The sequence below is a fragment of the Pangasianodon hypophthalmus genome, chromosome 6 (genome assembly GCF_027358585.1).
Source record: "Pangasianodon hypophthalmus isolate fPanHyp1 chromosome 6, fPanHyp1.pri, whole genome shotgun sequence".
Classification (NCBI taxonomy): Eukaryota; Metazoa; Chordata; class Actinopteri; order Siluriformes; family Pangasiidae; genus Pangasianodon; species Pangasianodon hypophthalmus.
The window spans coordinates 9,405,327-9,433,245 of NC_069715.1; the positions used below are offsets into that span (position 1 = coordinate 9,405,327).

Here is a 27,919-nt window from a genome sequence, read left to right on the forward strand (position 1 = left end):
TGTAAGTACAACTTTTCAGTGTTTGAATTTAATAACAAAATTAAAGATAAATAAAGAAAATAAAGTCATCCATTTTTGTGAAAACTTCTTTGAAACCATTTTGCCACAGAACTCTGGAAAAGTATCTTTAAAAAAAACAAAAAAACTTAAGAATCTTCTCTGAAAAGGGGGCAAAAATATTGACCCCCATAAACACTAATTTAATTACATTTGTTCAAATTTTTTTTTTAAATAGTACAAATTGCAAAATCTGACCAAAAATTAGGTTGCCCACATGGAAATCAGTGTACAGTACGTACACCGATCAGCCATAACATTAAATCCACCTGCCTAGTATTGTGTAGGTTCCCCTTGTGCCACCAAAACAGCTCTGATCCATCGAGTCATGGACTCCACAAGACCTCTGAAGGTGTGCTGGGGTATCTTGCACTGGAAGTTAGCAGCAGTAAGCTGTGAGTAGGGGCCTTCATATATCAGACTTGTTTGTCCATCACATCCCACAGATGCTTGATCGGATTGAGATCTGGGGAATTTGAAGGCCAAGTCAACACCGTGAACTCTTTGTCATGTCCGTCAAACCATTCCTGAACAATTTTTGCAGTGTGGCAGGGTGCATTATCCTGCTGAAGGAGGCCACTGCCATTAGGGAATACTGTTGCCATGAAGGCTTGTGCTTGGTCTGCAACAATGTTTAGGTAGGTGGTACATGTCAAACTAGCATCCACATGATTGCCAGGACCCAAGGTTTCCCAGCAGAACATTGCCCAGAGCATCACACTGCCTCCACCGGCTTGCCTTCTTCTCATAGTGCATCCTTCGTGCCATCTCTTCCCCAGGTAAGCGACGCACATTCACCTGGCCAGCCACATGATGTAAAAGAGAACGTGACTCATCAGACCAGGCCACCTTCTTCCTTTGCTCCATGGTGCCCGTGCTGCATACAGTTCTGATGCTCTCGAGCTCATTGTAGGCGTTTCGGCGGTGGACAGAGGTCAGCATGAGCACTCTGACCGGTCTGTGGCTACACAGCCCCATATGCAGCAAGCTGCGATGCGCTGTGTGTTCTGACACCTTTCTGTCATAGCCAGCATTAACTTTTTCAGCAATTTGTGCTACAGTAGCTCTTCTGTGGGATCGGATCAGACGGGCTAGCCTTCGCTCCACACGCGCATCACTGAGCCTTGGTCACCCAAGACTTCAAGATTTGGTCTTGAAGCAGATTTACTCACTATGTATAATAGGCCTACCTGTATTGCTACATAACTGGTGACTTGATATGTGCAAAAGATTGATAATTGCAGTATCACTTGTGATGATGAACAATAAACACAAACTATTGTGCATGAATTAATAACCTAAATTTTTATTAAAAAAAAAAAAAAAAAAAAAGATCTAAAAAACTTACTAGTCTTACTTGTCCACGCTATACATTTAGGTCATGAATTGAGCTTTATTAATTAAATAAGTAACAAGACCTTTAACCCCTTATATGTGTTCCTTAAAATAAAGTGTTACCGTGACAAGTAAATTAATAATAATAATAATAATAATAATAATAATAATAACTCACCACCGTAACAGAAACAGACTGTGGTAGTAAATAGTGCACTACATAGGGTGAAAGTAGTGCACTTCTACAGAAACTGGATGAGACCATTTGAGATAGTGCTCTTGAGAAGCCTTCCTCCAGCAAGCACCAGAACAACAGCGACAGTCTCACTTTCGTTTTCTTCAAACAGAGACTAAACCAATCAAGGAAGGAGGTTCATGACGACGACTGGGTGAGAAAATGGCGACTCTGGTATCTAACCATATCCTGGGGCTGCTTTGTAATAACCAGTGCTGTTTGGAGTTCCAGCAGCTGGACAGTATATTGCGGCAGAGTTTCACGGTGGATGAGCGGCTTCTGCGGCGCGCGCTGCTGGACAGCGCGAGCTTCCGTGTTGTTGATGAGGACTCGGCCGAGCACGCGCTCAGTCCCGGCGCTTTGATCATTGCGACAACGCCGCTGCGAGTGTGTAAAGACCCGGCGAAGTGCGCGCGCTGCGAGGAGCTGCACTTGTGCCGCTATCTAGTGTGCGGGAAGTGCAGATTCGGGTAAAAGTTTGTTTACACCTGATAGTCTTTTATCATTCAGCGAAGTCCTTAGTCCTGAATTAACACTCAGAGTGAGGAATGCACACTTACTGTGTTCATTTGTGTCCAGCTGACTAACATAAACACTGCAGGTGATCAACACTAACAGCTGATTCAGCACTATACACTTACCGTCCACTTTAATAGGAACACCGTTGGTGCCAGATGGGCTGGTTTAAGTATTTCAGAAACTGATGATCTCCTGGGATTTTAACACACAACAGTCTGTAGAGTTTAAACAGAATGGTGAAAAAAACCAAAAATATTGTGTGAGCGACAGTTTTGTGGGTGGAAGCACCTTGTTGAGAGGTCAGAGGAAAATGGCCAGATTGGTTCATGCTGCCAGGAAGGATATAGTAACACATACAGATCACTCTTTACAACCGTAAAGGGCACAGGCTCATCGTGTTGTTAATTAAAAAAAAAAAAAAAAAAAAAAAATTGGTCTTTTTCCAGTCTTTAACTCTTCAGTTTTGATGAGCCTGCGCCCATGATAGCCTCAGATTCCTGTTCCTGGCTGACAGGAGTGGAATCCAATGTGATCTTCTGCTGTTGTAGTTGCTACACCTCAAGGTTTGATGTGTTGTGCATTCTGAGGTGCTTTTCTGCTCACCACAGTTGTAAAGAGTGTTTATTTGAGTTACTATAGACTTATTGTCAGCTCAGACCTTTCTGGTCATTCTCCTCTGATGTCTCTCACATACAAGGTGTTTCAGTCTGCAGACCCTCCGCTCACAGGATGTTTTTTCCCCATTCTGATGTTTGATGTGAACATTAACTGAAGCTTTTGACCTGCACTGTGCTGCTGCCACATGATTGGTTGATTGGATAACTGCATGAATGAGTAGGTATACAGGTGTTCCTATTAAATTGGATGGTGAGTGTAGGTGTCAGTTCAGTTCTGTTATATTGTTGTATTGTAGAACTTTATACATTAAGTTGGACCATTGAGTAATTGTGGCTTAGTGCTTCAATTAGGCCAATGCTGGGCCAAAAAAAAAATTCAAGCAAAAAGTAAGGTACTGAATCTGAAGGAAAGTGCAGGAAGGAAATGGGCTGTATCCTGTATACATTTCTGGTAGGTAATGATGAAAGTTTTAACAGCATTGTGAAATACTGGCCATGTTAAATTTGCACCAGCTGACAGATGAATTTCCGTTTGGGTGGGAGGACAGAAACCTGTGATTTGGTTTATTGCCTTTATATGAAGTCAGAAAATTTCTTATGAGTTTTAAATTATTTTGGTTGTATCTAAAAGATATGGGCTTAATGACAATGCTGACAATGCAATCAGAGAAGTCAGAGAAGAAATAAAACCTGTTTATTGGTTGTACTCAGACCGCTCTACTTTCAGACACCACATGAAGGCCTTCCGTCAATGATGATAGCAAAATCAAGTATTATATATCTCTGGGCTATATCTATGAGCACAGCCTCAGCTCATGCCCAGAATTATTTAATTGAATTATCTAATTATAAAATGTGGATATCTATAAATTTATCAACTGTGTCTTTTTTTCTTTTTCTTTTTTATTTTATTGTATTAATTCAGGGAGCATTTGTAATTCCTACAATGTATGTTTATCCTAGCCCTATCTCCGATGGTCGACGAACATAATCTCTTTTCTCTCGACCCCAGGAATAAATGCAAAAACTCCCATGATTTGAAATCTGCACACAATTCTGTTCTCCTGAAAAACAAGAATCTTCAATTCCTTGAAGAAACACAGTTGTTTCAACTTCTGCTCCTGAATGATCCTTCTCTTGTTCCAGAGGTTAGATTAGCTTGGATGTAGCTCATTAATTTTACAGAGAAAAATTCAACACCACCGTAACACAGTGTAACTTTGCATACACTTGTCAGTTTCACTGACGCTTATGATCGTATGCTGTTTTTTTTTGTTTTTTTTGTTTTTTTCAGATTTGTTCCCACTATAATAAGGGGAATGGAGAACACGGAAGCTGTAAGTATCAGACTTCCTGCACCAACCTGCACGTGTGCCAGCACTTCCTACAGGATGACTGCAAATTTGGAGCTGCCTGCAAGCGAGCTCATAATTTTGATGCAACCGCCATGAAAATTCTGAATGGCAGAGGTTTCAGTCAAGAAAATATTCGCACCCTTCAGAAAACATACAAGAATAAGTTTCTTCTCACCAATCAAACTGACAAGTCTATCTCCAAAGGAGCAGAGAAAGGTTTGGCAATCTTTGATGTGATTTTATCATGGCCATTGTTTATCATTATTATCATGTTTTTGATTAGGTTTTTAAAATGATTTATGCTGGGTTTGTCACACAATAACAGTAACAAAGAAATGCAAAACGAATAGCTTCTTCTTTCCTATATTGTATGCTGTTGACTTTGGCCCAAATATCCATAAATTTTGGTGGTTCACTTTTGGTTATGTAAGAAATACAATGTAACAGACATGCTGTTATAGGAAAATAATCATTGTTAGAATAGGATGATGCCATTACCACCCTATTTATTTCCAATAACAGCATGTCCCAACGTGTTTGAATTCCTCTTATACCACAGCAATTTACCAGCAATTAAAATTTTAAATTTATTAATGATTGACACGTACCATTTATGGTTTATAGTATAGATCTGAGGAACATCCACCCAGCAAGTTAGCTCCTGTTATCACGTACATATGTTACAGCAACTATAAACAGTCATGCCCACATAAGTCTCTCTCTGGAAGTTAGTAACATGAAAAAACACAACTTGTCACATTACCAAGAAACCGGCAAACCTTCTGTCCTGAAAACTTTCCTGTAGTGGACTGTTTATTACTGACTGTTATAAAGTGCTGACATAAATGTTAAATAAATGTCTCTTTATAGAAAACTTATCATCATATCAACAATTGGGCATTTTTCTTTGTTAAAAAACACATTTTAAAATCTGTTTATTATTATTCTTTTACTTTGTGGAGTGTATGCCATACAAATCCCTGTGAATGAGTTTTTAATATAGAAACAATAATGTAATAAAATAAGCGTATTAACACAAATGTGCGATTAGCCTTTCCACCAGCACTATTGTCATAGTTGTTGTTACAGAAAATTAATCAACACCTTCTGACGAATAAGAATCGTGACCTAAACAGCACTATGGTATACAGTAGTTTACTGCACTAAATGATCAGATGTTATTCATTACAATCATAGAAAAACACACTATAGCAAAGATTCACCCACAAAGTACATTTTATACTCTCTCATGCCAGGCACATGCAGTATTTTACCATGTGACTAATACTTATCTTAGTTTATCCTAAGTTAGTCTCACAGGAGTGGAAGCTAATGAGCAGATGTACAGAGTACAAGGTCACTCGCAGAGTACAGCAATACAAAACAGCATTTTCACACCCTAATTTCTAACAGTGTCTCTTCTTCGCTAGACAAACAAGTGAAAAGGCAGCATTCCAACAGCTCAGTGAGTGAGGCAGACCGCAATGAAATCTGCCTCTTCTTCGTGCGCAAGGGATGCAGTTTCAAAGGTACTAAGTGTCTCAAAATTCAAAATATGACTTCATGCTCAGGCTTTCAGTTACAAATTCATCATAGGTGCAGGTCAGATTACTCTTTTAATTTTTATACCTCATAGAAAATTGACCATAATCTAGAAATCAGATAACCGCCAAGTAAACTAACCTTGTTTTTAATGATCATGGGACCAATGTCTTGATCTCTCCATTAGAGAAATGTGTCCGTGTTCATTATGATCTACCTTATAAATGGGAGATTCTGGATAAAGATGGAGTGACATGGAAACACTTTCCCAATGAAGAGGATGTTGAGAGGGCCTACTGTAATCCAGCTAATGACACAAGGTATTTCACATAACCATATGTGCTACACGTCACATCTGCATGGTGGCTAGTAGGTGTGCCTTTGTTTGTTCCTTTTAATGACATAATCTGGTATCCTCCTTTCACCTGAAAATATGTTACTGGTCTTCTTTCGAAGTCAGTAATAGCACTTTTCCACTAGGTGGTGCAGCATAGCACAGCTCAGCAAGTGAACCATTATCCTCCCATCTCGTAAGGTACCACTGTGTCACCTGAGCTGAGCCAGAACATGCAGGTAGAGCTAGAAATAGTGCAGACCATTGATGTCCCTGGCCGGAATTGTTTCTCTGTTTGTAGTAGCAGAAAGCTAATAGTAACTGCCACTCACTGGGTTGCAGATTTATATCGACACCATAGTTTTACAAAGCAATCAAATTCAGGGGTGGCACGATGGCGCTTCACAGCTTCTCAGGTTACTGTCTGTGTGGGGTTTGGTGCATGTTCTCCCCAAGTCCATATGGGTTTCCTCCATTTTTTTTTAAAGAAATCTGAAGCTGGTATTTATTATTACTGCATGCAGGGGAGCCCACAACAAAATGAATGCACCAAGTTCTGTGGTTGGGGCCTTTAAATATACATTATATGGCCAAAAGTATGCGGACACCTGACAGTCATACCCATGTGTGCTTTTTGAACATGCAATTCCAAAATTGGTCCCCTCCCTTGCAGCTATACCAGCCTCCACTCTTTTGGGAAGGCTTTGCACTACATTTTGGAGTGTGGCTGTGGGGATTTGTGTTCATTTAGCCACAAGAGCATTAGTGAGGTCAGGCAGTGATGTTGGTTGCGGAGGCCTGGCTCCAAGTCAGTGTTCCATTTCATCCGGGGTTGAGGTCAGTGATCTGTACAGACCACTCGAGTTCATCCACTCCAACATTGGCAAACCATGTGTTCATGGACCTCACTTTATGCACAGGGACATTGTCATGGTCTAACAGGTTTGGGTCTCTTAATTTCAGTGAAGAGAAATCTTAATGCTCAGAATACAAAGACATTGTAGACAATTGTGTGCTTTCAACTTTGTGGCAACAGTTTGGCGAAGACCCACATATGGTTGTGATAGTCAGCTGTCCACATACTTTTGGCCATATAGTACAGCTCTAATGAAATATACAGTATGTTGAAATGCCAGATATGTGAGCACTTTGTGGACCTTTCAAGATCAAGGGAGGGTAAGAACAAATGGGGCATTTCCTGCCACAGACCAGAAAGCGATGATTACCACAGATCATTGCTGAGATACAGGAGTCATTAATATGCTAATCAGCTAATACTAAAACATGAGCCAGGTTGCTTCTTAGAGCTTGATTTAAAAATTTGTTTTCACTATAGAGGGAACTCATGATGACAATATGACCATACTGTGTTTTTGGACTGCAGCTTTGGGCCTCTTCCTGTGGACTTCACTTTAATGATGTGTGGAGGGAGAGCAGTTCGTCGTCTATCCACAGCGTCCTCCGTTACCAAACCTCCTCACTTCATCCTGACCACTGAGTGGCTTTGGTACTGGAAGAACGATCAAGGGCAATGGATTAAATATGGCCAGGGGGTTAGTAAAGTTCATTAACGATTATTTAATACTATAAATTTTAAATATTAATTTAGATAACTACAAAATATATTTATATAACTATATATAATTGTTGCACATTTAATAAATACCCAGAGTTTCATTTAATGTACATCAGGGCTGTTTAGTAACTTAGTAATTATTGTTACACCAGATAATGTTAAAAATATTTTGTGTAGGAAGATGAAAAAGGTTTGGCATCAATCACCTCAAAAGCTTTAGAGAATGTGTACCTCTCTGAAATTGAAACTGAAATTCCATTCAGCCTGGGTGGGAATAATTATGTCCTCAACATAAAAGGTAGTTATCTTTCAGGACCTGTACATAAAAAAAATTAATATGTTTTTTAAAACAAATTGTATTTTCATAGTGTTCACTCATATAAAATTTTTAATTTTCAGATATGTATCAACAAAACCTAAGGTACAAAACAAAACGAGCTGTTCGGCGGAGGCCACGATTTGTTTCTGCTCAAGATGTTAAGGGAAAATCAAAAAGGTACAGTCTTTATATAAACCATGTGATTTGATGCATTTGAATTAGCATATGTCATATAATGTCATAATTGTCAGTGCCATTTTTTTTATGGTGCAAAATGGGTTTCATGAGTACAGAAAATAGCCCACCATGGTACTGGATTCAAACAAATATTGATGATCCCAAACAAGAACTAGCCTCAGGTATGAGATTGGCTATAAAATAGAAATATAACATACACATACACACACACACATATATATATATATATATATATATATATATATATATATATATTTTTTTTTTTTTGTCTTCAGTATCCTGAAGTTTGCATACATTGCAAGTTGGGTAACTAGCTACAGTGTTGAAAGATGGTTGTTAGCAAGCTAGCTAGCTAGACAGCTCAGAGTATATAAAACCAACCAGTTAGACCATCTACTCCAAACTCAATCCTTAGAATTTGCAAACTACCAAGACAAGACTTAGACATTGTGCTAATGATAAAAACTTCCTCCATTTTAGATTTTACACTACACGAACAACCACAGGTTGGCTACTGGTTTATGGTGTGAATTTTTTTTTTAAGTTTGCCAAACCTGAACTTAAAGTGAAATTTTTACCTACAATATTTAACCTGCAATGTCAATCCTCTGACACAATTAAATGAATGTAAGTTTGCATGTGGAATTTTGATGCGTAGCTTTAAAAGACATTAAATGTCGACCTTTACATTTTTACAGTTTAGCAGTTTAATATGTAGCCTATGACACTGAACTCGGATAGAAATACGTTTAATTTAGAAAAAAAATATTTTAAGAAGTCTGTCTGCCTTTGAATCCACTTGCACTGAGAAATATTATTTCAGATGATAATGTTTATAATTAATTTGGGAGTCTGTAAGCAAGAAATCTTTTTAAAACTTGAATTTAGACCTTGCTGGACTTTACACTACACATAGACTGCCACTCAAAAGTTATTGAAGGTAAAAGAGTGCCTAATTAGAGTGAAAAAGTGGCTTTTTCTAACTAGATTAGATTTTGATTGTTCTAATAAAGTCTTTTCTAACATTTCTCAATTCACTATAATTTGATTTCTTGGTTAGATTTTTAAATTATAGAATATTTAAAATGGGGTCATTTAAACAAAAATATACTGTATGGTGTTCAGTAACTGGCACTGCATGTATTAAGGTGAATGATTTGCATTGCATAGTTAATACTGTTACACAGTAATTATTACTACAGTATGATCCTAATGGATAATACTTAATCATTAGTGATGCTCCAGAAACCACCAGCTCCTCCTCTGTGGATGTTCCTGGTCACTGGGATAAAGCAGCTCTGCCTAGCTTCTCCTACTCGGTACACAACTCACTCATACACTGCGCATAAATGAAACACATTCAGAGTGTACAGAAATTTATAGATCGGCTTCAAATTTAGAAAGTGTCTTGTGCCTGTATTACATTAATTCTGTTGGTATAAACATTCACTCGTAAAACAGTGAATACACACCAATACTCACTAAAGAACCAGCTCTAACATCTCTGTTAGTTACAGAGAAAATTTAGTACTGTGGCTTTTTTAAATAGTGCCTCACCAGTGATTAGAAAGCTATTTTCACTATATTAAACAGAATGTTGATTAACAAAGTGTATCCCTTCAGATTGTTCTTCTGTCAAGTTCTGCACCTGATTATAAAACAGTAACCTTACTGTTCAAACGGACGATGTCCTCAAGCACCATCCACAGCATCAAGAGAGTGCAAAATCCTTCGCTCTGGAGAGTTTTTCAGTGGTGCGTGCATTTTTACCCATGACGCTATTATCGCTGACACAGTGAAGTTACAGAACCCACCTACTGGGCATTAGTTTTAACTATTTGAATTATTTTTTTCCAGGCAAAAAGAACAGATGAAGGAGAGGAATGGAGGGGGAGATATAGATGAGCGTTACCTCTTCCATGGCACAGATAAGTCTCTAATAGAGGCCATCTGTGAGCAGAACTTTGACTGGAGGGTTTGCGGTGTCCATGGATCACTTTATGGCAAAGGTAGCTTACAGTTTTAATGATTAATCTAAATCAAAACTCAGCTGTATCATTTTTTATACTACAGTGGTGTTCATTTCTCAATTCTGATTGGTCAGATGTTGATTATTTTTCTATAACAGCAGCTCATAATATCACAAGTTGATATTAATGTATATGTTCTAATGCATCATCATTTCTATAGTAAAAGCTAATTGACAGGAATATGTATAATACACATAATCTAAGCTTAATAATATTATAAAATTATGTTTTAACATTGAGAAGAAGAAGCATTTTGTTTATTTAACTTTAATAGATTTATGATTTATGTAAAGCTTTATGTTGTCTGCCAAGGGAAGGTCTAAGGATGGAGGAGTTGTAATTTTAAGTTTTCTTAGTAACAATCTGCATTATATTCTTATTAACGACTGTTTATAACTGCTATAATGTAACTGATAACAAGAACTAACTTGTTTCAGGGATGTTCCTAAACATTAAATGTGTGTGGCTACAAACGAATAAATTCTTTTATAAATAAAACATTATAAATTTAAAAAGCACATTTAAATGTTCCTTTGAAAAATGGATTTATTTCTTACAAAGTGTCTTCCCCATCATACTGTAATATATTTGTTTTTATTCTTCTGTATAGGAAGTTACTTTGCCAGAGATGCCAAGTACTCAGATACATACGCTAAATCCAAAGGCGGCACTAAGATGATGTTTGTTGCACTTGTCCTTGTTGGAGAATTTACCAAAGGATCCAGCAGTTTTCTCCGACCTCCCCAGAAGACACAGAAGGAAGGGTTTTATGATAGCTGTGTGGACAATGCAAGCAACCCAGCTATATTTGTCATCTTTGAGAAGTATCAGATCTATCCTGAGTACATCATAGAATACTCTTAAGATCTAGATACGTATGTGCGTGGACTGTGATGAATGTGGTTTTTAATTCACAACATCATAACTACTTTGTTTTTAGAGTTTTACTGCTATGAACGTTTATGAACAAAAAGCTTAATGGTAGCTTAATACGGCACTTTTTCTTGTCTAGTGAGGTCACTTATTGCTACAGTGTAATTATTTAAACTGGTTATAAATCAAAATGTACTCTTAAATATTTCTTATTTCTATTGTTTGTTTAATCAAGTGTCTACCAATGCATCTCCCTTCTGATACATTTTCAACACCTTTCTTATGACCATGCTATAACTGTCTTATAACTAGGAGTGCACCTCTTTCCATCAGTTTTTTCTGCTTACAGACAATATGTCAGGCTACCAGTCCAGGCTAAATTGCTGAAAGCATTTCTAGTTTTTCATAGAATCATTTTAACTTTAAGATTAATGTGTTATAATAACCTGATCATGAGGCTCTGGGTTGGTTAGGTATTTATTGTCAGCTCATGAATTTTCCACATTTACCAACAAGACATTGTACTCAAATGTTAATGAGACAAATAGAGAAAGATGGTATTCAGAACACTTAATGTACCATAGAACTGAGTTATGAAGTTTTTATGAACTTATTTAGAGATTCACTAAGCATCATGAATACATTTTTACCCTTGAAATTGTTACTGTGTCAGTTACTGCCTTCTCTTAATGTGTTAGAAAGCAACACACAAACATTCATGTTCTATGCAATTTCGCTACATCAAGAGTTCGGCAACAGCAAGAAGCAGCTTGTACTGTAGTCTTCATGCGTTAATATACAACCCTGTCATTGATTATTTTCCTATAACAGCATGGCCCATTGTGTTTTATTTCTGAATTTACCGCTAGTTAACTTAGCTATTGGTAGCCAGCTAACATTAATCACTAGCTAATTTAGCTATTCTTAGCTAGCTAACCACTTTAGCTAGCTAACAGTAACCATGAAGTAACTTAGCTAACATTAACTAGCCAACTAACATCAGGATTTAACTTAACTATTTAGTGAAATACCAACTTGTAAGTTCACTAGATGGCTGTAGTTTGAGGTAGCTAACATTAGATGAGGTAGCTAACATAAGGTGGAGATTTTTAATTACATAATATTTGATAGGTGGGTCTTTAGGTGTGTTAGCGACTATGTTATATTAGTTACATGATGCTGTATTTCATTTTGAAAGTGCAATTTACTCCTACATTGTGCACAGTATGTGCTACACTGAGGCAGCTACAAAGATGGAGGTTGCAGATAAGACTATATGTTAGGCAAAGATGACAGAAGTAAGACAAAGTAAGAAAAAATGCAAATTTACAGAACCAAAATGTTTTTGTGTGTGTGTTTTCCTGGATGCACAAATCATTCCTGTCAGAAACAGTCACCACTTGCGACTGCTGGAACAACTACACTCAAAATATGAGGACGATTTGTGCTACAAGACCACCTTCTGGTGATATTATAATTAAAAAAAAAAAAAAAAAAAACTCCTGCCCATATAGTGTAAGCTACACAATCATTGAGCACTTTATTAGAAACACTATACTAATACTGGGTAGGGTTTCCCTTGCTCTTAAAACAGCCTCAATTCTTCATGGCATGGATTCCACAAGATGTTGGAAACATTCCTTTAAGATTCTGGTCTATGTTGACATGATTGCATCACGCAATTCCTGCAGATTTTTCAGGTGGACTCATGATCATCACTTCAGATGGATTCATGCTATGAATCTCCCGTTCTATCACATCCCAAAAGTGTTCTGTTGGATTCAGATCCCGTGACTGGAAGGCCACTGAAGAACACTGAACTCATTGTCATGTGCATGTAAACCAGTTTAACCAGTTTATGACTTTTGCTTTGTGACATGGTGCATTATCATGCTGGAAGTAGCCATTAGAAGATGGGTAAGCTGTGGCAAGTGATGACTGATATTAACGGGTCCAAAGTGTGCCAAGAAAACATTCCCCACACCATTACACCACCTCCACCAGCCTGGACTGTTGACACAAAGCAGGTTGGGTCCATGGATTCATGCTTTTGGCCAAATTCTGACCCTACCATCTGTGTGCCTCAGCAGAAATCAAGATTCATCAGACCAGGCATCAGACCATGTTTTCTTGATGATTCCAGTCTTCAACTGTCCAGTTTTGGTGAGCCTACACCCACTGCAGCCTCAGCTTTCAGTTCTTGGCTGACAAAACTGGAACCCGACGTGGTCTTCTGCTGTTGTAGCCCATCTTCCTCAAGGTTTGACATGTTGGGCATTCTGAGATGCTTTTCTGGTCACCACAATTGTACAGAGTGGTTATCTGAGTTACTGTAGCCTTTCTGTCAGCTCGAATTATTCTGGCCATTCTCTGTTGATCGCTCTCATCAACAGACTTTTCCATCCACAGAACTGTCACACACTGGAAGTTTACTTGTTTATTGCACCCTTCTGAGTAAACTCTAGAGACTGTTGTGCATGAAAATCCCAGGAGATCAGAAGTTATAGAAATACTCAAACCAGCCCATCTGGCACCAACAATCATGCCACGGCCAAAGTCACTGAGACCACCTTTTTTCCCCATTCTAATGGTTGATGTGAACATTACCTGAAGCTGCTGGCCCGTATCTGCATTATTTTATGCATCACATTGCTGGCAATTGCATGAATGAGTTGGTGTTGGTAATTGCATGAATGGGTTGGTGTTCCCAATAAAGTGTTCGGTGAGTGTATGTAATTTTTTTTTTTTTTTTTTGTGAGACTGTGTTGCAAATTGTTGATTTATCTGAGAGTGGCTGAATACTGGTTATACCGCACCATCAGGATGACAGATACCTAGACCAGTTTCAGTTTCATCTATGAACAAATGAAAGTCAACTTCTTAAGGAAAGTCTTAAGGAAAAAGAATTATTTCAACTCCTGCTACAGAATGACCCATCACTGCTGCCTGAGGTTGAGTGTATTATGCACCACTTTGTGTTCATAATGTTTATAAATTATAAAAAGGTTTCTGCATCCCAAGCAACTACTCTGAGTTTTTAACTTTTGTAATTTAACATCATTTAGGTATGCCCTCACTACAATAAAGGAAATGGAGAACATGGCAGCTGTAAGTATCCAACGTCCTGCACCAATCTGCATGTCTGCCAGCACTTCCTGCAGGATAACTGTAAATTTGGACCTGCATGCAAACGGTTTCATATGTTTGATACAAACAGCATGAAGATCCTTAGCCATCATTAATTTGATGAATCCCACCCTATTGTCCCTTCTGTTGTTATTCTTTGGTCTTGATCCCATGGACTTGGCAAAGATGAAGTTAATAAGTTCTTTAAAACCTACAAGAACAGCTTGCTCATTTCCTGTTACAAAGGGAAACCAGCTCAGAGAGTAGAAACAAGTAAAAAGTGACACACACACAAATTTCTCATAGTGAATGTTCTCTTCTAATCTTGCCATGCCCTCTGTTGCCTGAATGCAGTTAAACCAGCACTGAGCACCAAGCAGCCAGACAGCAAAGCAGTGTGTGAGGCAGACTCTGATGAAATCTGCCATAGTAGCTAGTGCATATAAAAATAAGGACAAGTTCTCCCATATTTGCACAAATTTTGTAAATGTAAGGCAACAATTGAAAAGGGAGACACGTGTTCTTCTTTTTTCTCAGCCGTTGTGTAGGAAACAAGGTCACCATCAAACACTGGATGTATTTTGCCTTTGCAGAAATGTATTAGTTTTAATTCAAAATATTTGCTATAAAACAAGATCTTGGCGATCATGGAGTATTTTTTAAAGTAGCCCAATTTGGCATAAAAATCACTGACATGGCAAAATGATTCTGTCCGCTGCTCCTCCTCCCCTGAAAACTGTCATAGACCAAGTATGTATAGTGCAGCGTGATTCCTGTCTCAGTGGGCCTCTATTAGAGCTTGTTGCAGTTCCCATTTTTGACCACTAGGTGACCACTATTGGTCACTGAAAAAAAGAGTTAATTAGCATGTCAATGGAATTTCAAAGGCATGGAGTTGTGAATAAGGACTTAACATTTTTGAACAGCTGATATATATATGATTGTGCTTTGCCCCACCTGCTCCTATGGATGAGCCACCTCGTTTTTGAGTACCAAAACCTGGGCTACTGCTTTCACTTAATCTCCTGTAGCTGAGTGTTTTGTTTGATTGACACAATTAATGCCTCTTTGATCTTGTATTTCCTCTTTAGAGAAATGGGCCCGTGTACATCATCACCTGCCTTATAAATGGCAGTATTTAAAGAGTGGAACCTGGAAAGACGTTCCAAATGGAGAGGATATTGAGAGGGCCTACTGTAACCCAGCTAATGACAAGAGGTATTAGTAAGACCCAAGGAGGCGCGTGCACATCGTGAGGCTCGGTGTCTCACTAGTTGTTGAACCTAAATTATTGAAATGATAGCATGATTGTACAAAATCCTTACTCATAATAACAAGTGTGTTCTTGCCCTAGTATGGGGTTTACAGAGGTTAACTTCAACTCTATGACATGTGCTGGGATGCAGGTTCGTCGTCTGTCCACAGCGTCGTCTGTTAACAAACCTCCTCACTTTATCCTGACCACTAACTGGCTTTGGTACTGGAAGGATGAAAAGGAAAGATGGATTGAATATGGCTGTGGGGTTGGTTATTTCTTTTATAAGGACTAGATTAGGTTGACATTATGCAACTGTAACCAGTATGTCCATTAGTGTCTAGCAGCATAACTAAAGTCTGTTTTTCTTTTCTAAACACCATATATTCATGTATTTCATGTAAGGCAATTTCTTACTTTCTCATTTCTGATATCAAAACATTTCGGTAGAAAAAGTACTTAAAAATCAAGTCAGATGTTAAGTCAAATGTGTCATGTAGGAGGATGCAAAGCGTAAGGCCTGGAAGAGGTTTACCTCAAAGACCCTAAACTGCCATTCAGATCCGAGAGTCATGAGTATATTCTTAACTTTCCAGGTATGTCCGAAATCCTAGATGTACTGGCATATTTTCAATTAAAATGCATCCATTTTGGATTTACATACTGAGATATTTCAAATGCAGAAATGTATCAGCAAAACATTAAGCACAAGACAACACGACACATTCGGAGGAGGCCTAGGTTTGTCTCTGCTGAAGAAGTTCAGAGAAAGCTAAAAAGGTATCATCTTAATGTAATACAGTGTTTTTAAGGATGTCAATATTATCCTTAATGTGTTCCTACATTCCCACACCAGTCAGAGCTGCAGCTCGTCCCCTACAGATGTCCCTGATTACTGGGAAAAAGGAGCCCTTCCCCAGTTCGCCTACAAGGTATACAGTTTACTCAACTTTAATTAAAGACTGATGAAATATAATTAAAATGCCTTTGATTATGAAAAATTGGTAGACTGCAAAAAATTATATCTTAGAAAGTGAAAATATCTTGATTATAATCAAACTAATCTAGTATTTCCTATTACAATAAACAACATTTATGATTATTAATCCTATTTCTAGACTTTTTTTTTTTTTTTTTTACTAATTTAAAGCTTGAAATAGTCTTGTTCTATTGGCAGATATATATATATTTTTTAATTTTAAGCAAAATGATCTGCCATTACAATAATAATTATAGAATGAAAATTTAAAGCTTGAAATGTGTAAAAGCATCGAAAAACAGGCTGAATAATATTCTATTTGATTTATAATAATGTTATTTTAAGAAATTTACCACATTCAAAATATTTTCACTTGCTAAGATATATTTTTCAGTTTATTACAAGAACTGTGTCACTACTGGATTACTGAAGATTTGCTTAAATATTCCTTTCAGCTGATAACACTTTCAAGTGTTACTTATAAGTGTTATACAATATAAGTGTTAACTTATATTGTACCCTTGTACTCTTTGCACTATTTGTCACTAGGTTCACTTTTAAACAGAACTGTGTAATGGTCGGCGCTGTAGTCATTGTACTGTCTTGTACAGTCTTGTGCTGTCTGCACTTGTTTGTTGCACTTGTGCACTTTATGTATATATTATGTAGTCCCTTGTAGTTCTGTGTTGTTCTGTGTCATCTTATGTAGCACCTTGGTCCTGGAGAAACGTTGTTTCGTTTCACTATGTACTTGTATATGGCTGAAATGACAATAAACTCCACTTGAACTTGAACTTGAACTTGAACTTGAAGTGGTACAGACGAGTACCGAAAGGTGGAGTCACGTTTTAATGCTACGATGCCTTCTAGCAGAATTCACAACATCCAGAGATTGCAGAATCCTTCTCTGTGGAAGGTCTTTCAGTGGTATGGACATTTCTAAAAACCAGTTACTTCCCTAACAGTAGAAATTGCTTCAAAGATTTACAGTTTAATCCATTTAAGCGATCAATTTTTTTCTCCAGGCAGAAAGAACAGATGATGGAGAGGAATGGAGGAGGAGATATAGATGAGCGTTATCTCTTCCATGGCACAGATCCATCTCTAAAAGAGCCTATCTGTGAGCAGAACTTTGACTGGAGGGTCTGCCGTAAAAACGGAACAGCTTATGGGAAAGGTAACATCATATACACCATATCCAACAACTATACAAAAATTCAGTGACAAAATACAGAATTCTTTTCACAAATATGCAAGTTACATTTATATGTATTGTCTGATGCTTAACAGGAAGTTATTTTGTCAGAGATGCCAAGTACTCAAATACATACACTAAATCCAAAGGCGGCACTAAGATGATATTTGTTGTGCTTGTCGTTTTGGAGAATTTACCAAAGGAGTCAGCGGTTTTGTTCGACCTCCACAGAAAAAAAACAAGCCAGGTTTTTATGATAGCTGTGTGGACAAGGAAACTGACCCTAGTATTTTTGTCATCTTTGAGAAGTACCAGATCTATCCTGAGTACATTATAGAATACTCTTAAGGAGCTGACACACTGGCACCTGATGGAAATACCTACAAGACACATCAGTGTCCTCCAATGCTGATAATCAGGGTCTTTTAAAGTCACTCTAAACATTATAAAATGTGACCATGAAGTCCTTTTCCTAAATCCTTTTGTGGGAATTAGGTTTGATTGAGCAGTGTGAAAACAATCACTGCAATGGTTTTGCCACATTCTTTTAAGAAACAGGGAGCTGAAAATCTCACTGGAAAACCTAAATTATTATTGAACACAAGATTGTTGCATAACTGTCATAAAATATAAACGTCTATGAGGTTCCAATATGCAAATGTAGGGGTTGGAGGATTTCCAGTTTGCATTACCAGTGTAATGCATTTTTCTGTTTTCTGATGACATTTTTGTTGTTGTGGTTGTTGTTGTCTGCTACTTTTTAAGGTCTTCAAAGTTACAGGTGACTTTAATGATTGATACTCCTATATACTGTATTTATTTACATTGGGTTCTGAAGGTTTGGGATTTCAAAATTACTGTATTAATGAAATCCTCATTGTTATACTATTATACTTAAAGCATCACTTCTAAGTACATTTTTTTCCACTCACATATACAAATGTAAATTGATGGTGTAATTTTGGGGAAAATCATTTAATTTTATGGCACCTTTAATAATAAAAAGTGAGATTTAGTGTTAGCTTTAGTAAATCAAGCTCACACTAGGATGCTTCCTGCAACTAAGGCCTGTGTAGCTATACAGTTATATTCTATTACACTAGTGCACTAAATTCTGTCAGTTCTGCTAGTGAAGAATAAAAGGTCCTACAAGAACAAAAGAGCATCTTTGGTAATTCTGGATATGTTTAGCTATATATTAAAATGACAAAATCTGCACCATTGGCATTCCTCGATGTGTCCTTTTCACCTTTTTGCATTTCGTTTTGCCACGGACATAAGTGTCCAGCTTTAGATTTTGTCTCCCAAGTGTAGTGCTATCAGCTGTTATCTGTTATTTAACTGGAGTAGGTACCTTATAAAGCCACAAAGTGGTGATGTAGGATATATCGTGTAACAATTACAAAGCTTTACATCTATAAATAGAATTTTTTTTTAGAGAAGTTAGTTTGGGTATGCTGTTTCTAACCCAATACTGGAGAATCCACTTCATTTATCATGCCTCAGGTAGACTCCTCACTGGTCAAACTGGTCATATGTGACAATGCCAAAGTTGCTGTGTTAACAAATGCTAAATTAAATGCTAAATTACAGAACCATGGAGTTTTTGGTGCTGTTGGATACACAAATAGTTCCTGTTAGAAACAATGTCAACACTTTGTAACTGCTTGAACTACTACACTCCACACATGAGGACAGTTTGTGCTACAACACCACCTCCTGGTGATATAATAATAATAATAATAATAATAATAATAATAATAATAATAATAATAATAATAATAATAGAAAATACACATTTCTATAACAATCTGCCTATTAATTAGAATTTTTTTAATACACGGGTGCCATGACAGTGCAATCTACAGTCATTTGAAATGAATCATTAACCATTAATCATTAATTTGATGAATCCCACCCTATTGTCCCTTCTGTTGTTATTCTTTGGTCTTGATCCCAATATGATAAGATTTTGTCCTTTTGTGTAGATTTACAATGAGTAAAGCAATTTGTTATTTCCAAGAAATCAAATGTAAAAGAGATTAGGAACATCAGTTTATATAATTAGGCTGAATATTCATATGGTGTATTTTTACAAAATTATATCAGTAATATCCTCTATTATTCACATACTAATCACAAGATTATAGAAGTTTTTTTTTTCTTTCTTAAAATCAGGCTCACAGGAATCACTGTCTATTTTTGTGCATCACCAAAATTCTCTCTCTTGGCAATTTTGACAAAAACTCCATTCTTGGGTCCGAGGGTGGTATTTGACTTTAAAGTAAGAGGAACCTGTAAGACATAAAAACTGGCATGTTAGAGAAGATTTAACCAGGAACATAGAGAATGCCTTTAGAAATCTGATTCTGATTGGCTGTATGTAGGTTATGTTTAAACATAATGCCTTTTTAATACTATAGTAACAGTGTGAAATAAACACACCTCGGTGTCCTCACATGCCATCAGATTAAATGTTTTAAAGATGTTGACCAGTGCCATCCTAATCTCCAGCTGGGCCAGTCTCATGCCCACACAGCTGCGAGGCCCTGCTCCGAATGGCAGGTACACGAAAGGGTGTCGACTGGCCTTGGCTTCAGGGGTAAACCTGAGACAGGAGGGAGGTATTAGCAGCTTGCAGACATTACAGCTAATTCACTTCAAAGTTCCGACTGCCAAAGCAGGTAACATATCACATAATACACCACTTTTCAGGCAAAAATCATAATGAAGTTTGTCAGATTTTACCTGCAAAAACAGAAGACAATGCAACAAGAACTGGAGCAGATTCTCCAAGATGCTCAGTAAAACTTACCTTGTTTAATTTATATGAATATATTATATATATATATATATATATATATATATATATATATATATATATATATATATATATATATAAAATATAGAAAACAGATGTCATTATTTTTGAAAGCATCTTCCCTTTACAGCATTTCCTAGCATGCGCCTAAGATTTTTGCATAGTACTGTATGTATACAGTGTGTGTATGTATGTGTGTGTATACAATGCCCCCAGAAAGTATTCACCCCAGTGACTCTCTAGAGAAATAAAATTTGATAAAGTATTTATATGTTCTCTGAATTATTTCAAAAATAAACAGTCTAAACAGAAACAGTCCTGTCTTTTAGTAATCTACATTAGGAATAGTAGTTAATTTTCGAGAGCTCACACTAAATATGTTAAACAGGGTACATCTGCGTTCATTTTAAATTCACATCTCTGACTTGGTGATGACACACAACTAAGTGGCAGATCAGATGACAATCTTGCTGTCATGAAGACAAAGGAACTGCCTGTGAAGCCTGGAGATGAAGGTGTTAGGAAAAAAAAAATTGAAGGTTATAAAAAAGATCAGCAAAGCTTTGAACCTTCGTTGAAATCCATTACAACAAAGTGGAAAAAATATGGCACAACTCGGACACTACCAAGATCAGGCCAAACCGAGTGCTCAGGCAAGAAGAGCGATATAGGAGAACCTGTGCAGACCTCAACAATATCATCAGCTCTTCCCAGATCCAGCCTCTATGAGAGAGCGGCCAGAAGGAAGCCACTTCTGAGAAACGCCATGTGAGAAAATATTAGAGCTTTTGAAAAAAGATTTTGTGGTCTAATGAGACTAAAGTTGAGCATAATGTTTGGTGCAAACCAAATACACCCCAAAGACTCAGGTAACACCATTCCTACAAGCCTGTTGGTGGTAGCTTCAGTCCATTTACATCCCAACATAACAGTGAGCCAAAGCACAGGGCAAAAACTACAAAAATACAAAGGAATGGCTTGGAAAAAAAGAGAAGGTTTTTGTTTTGGAATGGCCCAGTCAAAGCCCAGACTTAAAGCCAATAGAAAATGCGTAGTATGACTTGAAAATTGCTGTCCACCAACATTCTCCAAATAAAATCAAAATGTGCAAAGCTCATAGAAACACATCTGAAAACAGCTCAAAACTGTCTCAAATTAAAATTCACACTGGGGGGTGAATACTTATCAATTATGCAGTGTTTCATTTAAAAAAAAAAAATTCTGAGGACATCTAAATACTATACTTACTTTTACATATGTAGAGACTGACTTCAAATAGAGCAGAAAAAATCCCACTCTGATTTGCTTAAATTTTATGTTGCAATAAAAAAAAAAGTCTTGCATGTAAAAAAAATACATCTGCAAATATCAGTAAACAGCAGTAAACTAAACAAAGGAAATATTAGTTGTGACAGCTCTTTCTCTTTCAAATGCATCAGGTACACTTCGTCCAATTTTATAAGAACATTGTTTTAGTGTTAATGAGTATCTTATTGAATCCATCACAGTTTTTCTGGAGACTTTAACAGTCACCCTGATCTGATGAATCAATGGATTATAACTCTATTATATTAAAATCATAATATATTGTTTTATTATGCTTCATTTTATGTTTTTTAAATTAAACACTAAATAAATTTGAAATCAGTCCATATCGGATGTCTTATCTGAGTCATTTCTGATGTCTTACTAATGTGACACTATTGCTAATGTTAAATGGTTCTGTGCTACATGATCAACTCATGATTAAATCTTTATTTTAATTAAGGGGTGTAGTTGACATAAACATGTCAGTAACAGATATGCAAACATTTATGGCTATATATATATATATAAAAAACAGAAATTGAGGCAACCTGTAACAAAACCTAAGGGTAGACCTTAGACAGTAGACAAAACCTGCTCTGATTTATAATCGAATTCCGCCCCTTCCAACATGACGGATGCGTTGACATGTCGGTGTACATATCAAAAGAAGTGAACGTGCCCTCTACTGTTTTCTAATACATGTGGATGTGATAAACCTGATACGACCACAAAATGTCTTTATTAACTTTTTATCACCATAAGCATTTCATTAAACACATTCATTATTCCTTACTGTCTTATTTAACACCTAGTCTTCATCGTGGATTATTTGAGCTTCAAAAGTGACTTTTTTATGCTGTTGGACTTCCATGTGCCACCAAAACAGCTCCGACTTGCTGAGTCATGGACTCTACAAGACCTTTGAAGGTGTGCTGTGGTATCTGGCACCAAGATGTTAGCAGATGCTTTAAGTCCTGTAAGTTGGAGGTGGAGCCACTGTGGTTTGGACTTGTTCCCGCACATCCCACACATGCTTGATTGGAAAATCCGGGGAATTTGGAGGCCAGGGCAACACCTTGAACTCTTCATCATGTTCTTCAAACCATTCCTGAACAATGTGTGCAGTGTGGCAGGGGGCAACATCCTGCTTAAAGAAAACAGAAAAACGGTGCAAAAAAGTACCTGGCTATCCACTTGATGTAAATAAAACAAGACTCATCTGACCAGGGGACCTTCTTCCATTGCTCCAAGATCCAGTTTCAACACTCACATGCACACTGTATGTGCTTTCGACAGTGGACGGGGGTTAGCAAGGGTTAACTCTGACTGGTCTCCAGCTACACAGTCCCATATGCAGCAAGGCGCAACACATTCCACCTGTAACCATCATTAAATTTTCTATGACTTGTGCCACAGTAGCCCTTCTGTCAGTTCGGACCAGATGGGATGGCCTTTGGTGCCCTCACACATCGATGAGCCTTGGGGGCCCAACACCCTGTCACCGGTTCATGGTTTGTCTCTCCTTGGACCATTGTCAGTAGGTACTCACCACTGCTGACCGGGAGCATCCCACAAGCCTTCCCTTTTCGGCGATGCTCCGACCCAGTCGTTTGGCCATAACGATCTGGCCCTTGTCAAAGTCAATTCAAGTCAAATAGATCTTAATTGTCATCACAGCTATATACAGTGTGCAGTACACAGTGAGGTGAAATAATGTTTCTCCTGGAGCCAAGGTGCAAGATACATGTATGACATACACAGTGGTGGCAGGACAAAAATAAAGATGCTCAGGTCTTCAGATCTGCCCGTTTCTCCCGCATCAAACACATCAACTACCAAAAGCGACTAATGCTTACCGTCTAATTATAAATAACCAATAAACTTATATAATGGATTTTTTTTTCTTGGCAAATATGTTATATAATGGATGGCTCTGGATTTAGTACAATCCTGATTTTCATTTTCTTGCATGATTCATGTGAATAAAAGTTTATATGTAATTACTATTGATCAAGTGTAAATATTATGCATAATTACATCCATAATGACTATGGATTTTGTAATAAATATTCCTCTTTGGTCAAAAATAGATCCTCACTATGCCTCCTCTCTGTAAGTTTACCAAAAGAAGTGTTGTCTAAGGGCATGATGTGTTTCGTGCACATGAGCCCAGTGACCCTACTAACCTTCTAGCCATCTTGAGATGCTACTGAGAGAGATAGATTAACAAGCAAAATAATTGTGTTCTGTAGTGAGTGGGGACTGATTGGACAGCCAGAGCCTAAGGTCATGAGCTGGTATAAAAAGACTGGCTCTTTTGAGAATAAAAAGGGTAAGGGCTCTGAACTGAGGAACGACGGTGTAGCAGGTAGAGATAACGGGGAAAACGGAACGTTTAGAGGTAGATGAGGCCTTTGTCCAAAGATGGATCAACTGTATCATTTTAAATTTTTTTTTTCTTTAATTTAATCTAGCTTGGGGGCACTGTGGCACAGTGCAGTATTGTTGCTGCCTTACATATCCAGCGTCCCTGGTTCGATCCTGAGCTCGAATTACTGTCTGTCTAGAGTTTCTCAAATTCCTGCAATGTCTGTGTGGGTTTTCTCAGGGTTCTCTAGTTTCTTCCTATCTCACAAAAACATGTATGTAGGTGATTTTTTTACTCTAATTTGCCCCCAGGTGCAAATGAGTGTGTGAATATGTGTGCGCATTGTGCCCTGCAGTGGACTGGCATACAATCCATGGTATATTCTCGTGTCATGCCCAGTGTTACCAGGCTAGGCTCAGGATCCACCACAACCCTGACCAGGAAAAAGCAGTGATCTATTTTTAACTTAGCTTTTTCCTGTTTTCCTTCAGTGTAATAATCTGCCACTTTTTGCAGGAATTACTCATCAATTTTTTTTCATAATTACTTAAAAATACATGCAGGAAGACAGACAAGTGTTATGTCTGTGGAGGTGTGTACGTATATCATGACTGACATATGTAAATGAGTTAAAGACCTCGTACCTTTCAGGTATGAATTTCTCCGGCTCATGCCAGTGCTCTGGGTCAGAATGCAGGAAGCCTGCTGGGATCTCTAGTGTAGCTCCTTTAGGCAGCAACTGTCCATTCACCACACAGTCATGCTCAATAGAGCGCATATATCTGCAATGCAACAAAAGAGAGGCACTAGCACACAAAAGTAACATTACAGTGAATACATTTTAATGTAAATCTACATTACATCTCGGTTATACATTTTTGTAGAATAAAATAAATCAGAAGCAAAGAGACTTCTGTGATTGGGTAAACAGACTTGCTACGTAGCTGTCATACCTAAATGCTGGTGGATACAGTCTCAGAGTCTCACACACCACCATGTCTAAATACTTCAGCTCCTGAATATTAGTGTAATCTACGGAGCCCTACAAGAAACAGTGAAAACAGAAAATTCATCAGAAATGACACTGGAAAACAAGGCATGCATTTATATTCTAATGGGAAGCTTTTCCCTTTGTTATTTATAGTGTAATAATAGCTGACTTCCAGCAGGGGGAAACCGTGCAACATAATTCAAAGCCCTTTTGAAACTAAAGGTCATTTAATGTAAATATCCCACTGACATGAACTCTATCAGTTCACCAAATAATAATATTTTTACCAAATTTTAATAGTTAAATACTAAACCATTTTCTACCAGTGGTCCCATATTTGCATATGCATTTGACAAATCATTTATTAAAACAGTTCATTTATTCTGTTTTAGTGCCCTTTATACATACATGTAGCACTACACAGAGAAGTAAAAACATTCAGTGAGGTCAAGGCTTAGCGAATATGGGGTCATGGACTGTCTACGAACCCCTCCAGCCTCCTCCTTCCCCCCGTCACCGCCTGCCAGACAGTGTGTGGCTATAATAAATGGCTCGGCTGCCTGAAATCACTCTGCTTTCTCACTGAAAGCAGAAGCCGGAGGGCCAAAAGACCAGGGTGAGGGAGGCTGCCACGCTAAACACACACACACACACACACGCACACACGCACACACGCACACACGCACACACGCACACACACTCTACAGACGCCCTCGTCGTCTGGCTGGACTGTCACTTCTCGTTGGCAGCTGCACTATTCCAGACCAGAGTGACATGTCCTTAACGAAAGGTTAGGTGGAAAGCCAGAGAGGAAAGAGACATGCACTGTGAAAGATGTGCCTTTCAATAAGACATTCACTGAAAGGCACACTGGGAAAATATGGAGTAGAAGTTGCTCTGAGGGCAATATCAGAGAGAGAATAGTCCAATATGAATGCAGTCACTAATACAGTCACCTAAGGGGTCATCCAATATTCATCTTTCCATCTCCTACATTCATCAAAGAAGTCTCAATGTCCTGTGAGAGAGGGGTCAATTAAGATAAATATGAGTTATGCATCATTCTTTCTGCTTGTACAAAGCCTACAGAGCGATCACATCTGACCAGCGAATGCATAATGTGAATAATGTATACTATATGAGTTTGCCAAGGTGCGTAGGTGCACCAGATATAAATCTTCATATCTTCATATGTCTCATATATTTCTTTCTCTCTCTCTCTCTCACACACACACACACACACACACACACACACACACACATACACACTATTGTTAAGCACCATGAAAACTAGACCTCATAATATATATCATATCATATATTCGACTTTAACAGCTCCAGAATTATTGGCCCCCTTCATTACAACAAGCAAAGTTTAATATCCTGTATAAAACGAGTAACACATGCAATGAGTGATATTATAAACTTAAACACATGGGGACCCTATACAGTTTTATATTTGCACATATGAAGTTTTCAATGTTGGACAATTTCGTAGAATTTTCTGGTTACAGAATTATTGGCACCTACCACAAGTAACAGTTGGAGCCAGAAATAAACCCTGGATGTGATGCCAGTCCATCGCATGGAATCATGCACATACATTCACACACATATTCAGTAGAGATTCCATTGGCATGTTTTCTGGATGAAACCCATACAGATATGGGAAGAACATGCGAAACTCCACATGGACAGTATCCTGAGCTCAGGATTGAAATCAGGACCCTGGGGCTGTGAGACTGCAACACTACCAGCGGTGCCACCGTGCTGCCAAGACTGAGATAATTTAAAGGAAAGACCAGGAGACAACTTTTCAGTCTTCAACTCTCTAGTTTCAGTGAGCCTGTGCCCACTGTAGCCTCAGATTCCTGTTCTTGTCTGAGAGGAGTGGAACCCGATGTGGCCTTCTTCTGTAGTAACCCATCCACCTCAAAGTTTGGTGTGTGGTGTATTATGAGATGCTTTTCTGCTCACCGGGGTTGTAAAGTGGTTATTTGAGTCACCATAGTCTTTCTCGAACCAGTCTGACCATTCTCGTCCTACCTCTCTCATCAACAAGGCATTTCCTCCTGCTGTTCCCTGGATGTTTTTTGTTTGTTTTGTTTTGTTTTGCACCATTCTTTGCAAACTCTAGAGGCTGTTGTATGAAAATCCCAGGAGATCAGCTGTTTCTGAAATACTCAAATCAGCCCTGTCTGGCACCAACAACTACGCCACGGTTGTAATCACAGATATCTCATTTTTTCCCCCCATTCCGGTGTTTGATTTGAACATTAACTGAAGCTGGTGACCTGTATCTGCATGATTTTATGCCACATGCTTAGCTGATTGGATAATTGCATTAATGAAAAGATGTACATGTGTTCCTAATTAAGTGGCCGGTGAGTGTATGTGCACTAACTTTCCCCTGGTGACACTGGGCATGCACTCAAGGCCAGGCAGACTCAACACAAAGCCAAACATAAAACAGACAGCTGGCTGTATCCACAGCATAGGGTAAAGCAGAAATATTTCCGGTCTAATAAATGAGCTGGGCTCTGTTTGGAATTACATCCCTGCCTGGAGTGAAGCTACAGCAGAATAACAGAAGTTTGTGAAGCGGCACTAAGCTGCTAATGGAGGACCCAGTGAGGCTGGAGGCTGCACATCACTGAACCGTAAGGCACTACAGGACCAGGGCTTGACAAAGTTATACAAGTTTGACTATTCATAGCTGTGTTTTTATCAGCCTTTTACAGGCATATGCACATGTCCTGTTGCTGGATTTATATAAAAGGATATTGATGCGGTCATGGGAACTAGGGATTGATATCATATTTCTCTAGGCCTGCAGCTCATGAGGGTTTCCCTGATCCCTCTCTTTATGTAACAAAAAAAACACTG

The 27,919-nt window shown here is 38.0% G+C and overlaps 2 protein-coding genes and 1 pseudogene across 3 annotated transcripts in view; 2 read left to right on the forward strand and 1 right to left on the reverse strand.

Moving 5' to 3' along the window:
- Positions 1-1,672: 1,672 nt before the first annotated feature.
- LOC113534814 (protein mono-ADP-ribosyltransferase PARP12) lies at positions 1,673-11,197 on the forward strand. Its single transcript, XM_026927784.3, has 12 exons — positions 1,673-2,097; positions 3,776-3,911; positions 4,058-4,334; positions 5,549-5,647; positions 5,848-5,980; positions 7,379-7,547; positions 7,748-7,868; positions 7,970-8,066; positions 9,322-9,406; positions 9,711-9,841; positions 9,945-10,096; positions 10,728-11,197. The coding sequence occupies exons 1-12, from the start codon at positions 1,790-1,792 to the stop codon at positions 10,979-10,981; spliced, it is 1,962 nt and encodes a 653-aa protein (XP_026783585.3). The 5' UTR covers positions 1,673-1,789; the 3' UTR covers positions 10,982-11,197.
- A 1,082-nt stretch (positions 11,198-12,279) lies between these two features.
- LOC113534705 (protein mono-ADP-ribosyltransferase PARP12-like) lies at positions 12,280-17,893 on the forward strand (annotated as a pseudogene).
- Positions 17,894-19,365: 1,472 nt separating this feature from the next.
- tbxas1 (thromboxane A synthase 1 (platelet)) overlaps positions 19,366-27,919 on the reverse strand; it is a 64,678-nt gene continuing 56,124 nt past the window's right edge. For both annotated transcript variants that reach the window (XM_026927329.3, XM_026927328.3), the window contains exons 11-14: positions 24,996-25,084; positions 24,687-24,824; positions 19,991-20,153; positions 19,366-19,840 (exon numbers count right to left, since the gene is read on the reverse strand). In XM_026927329.3, coding sequence (XP_026783130.1) covers positions 19,742-19,840; positions 19,991-20,153; positions 24,687-24,824; positions 24,996-25,084 — 489 coding nt within the window. In that variant the 3' untranslated portion in view covers positions 19,366-19,741. The remainder of the gene's footprint in view (positions 19,841-19,990; positions 20,154-24,686; positions 24,825-24,995; positions 25,085-27,919) is intronic.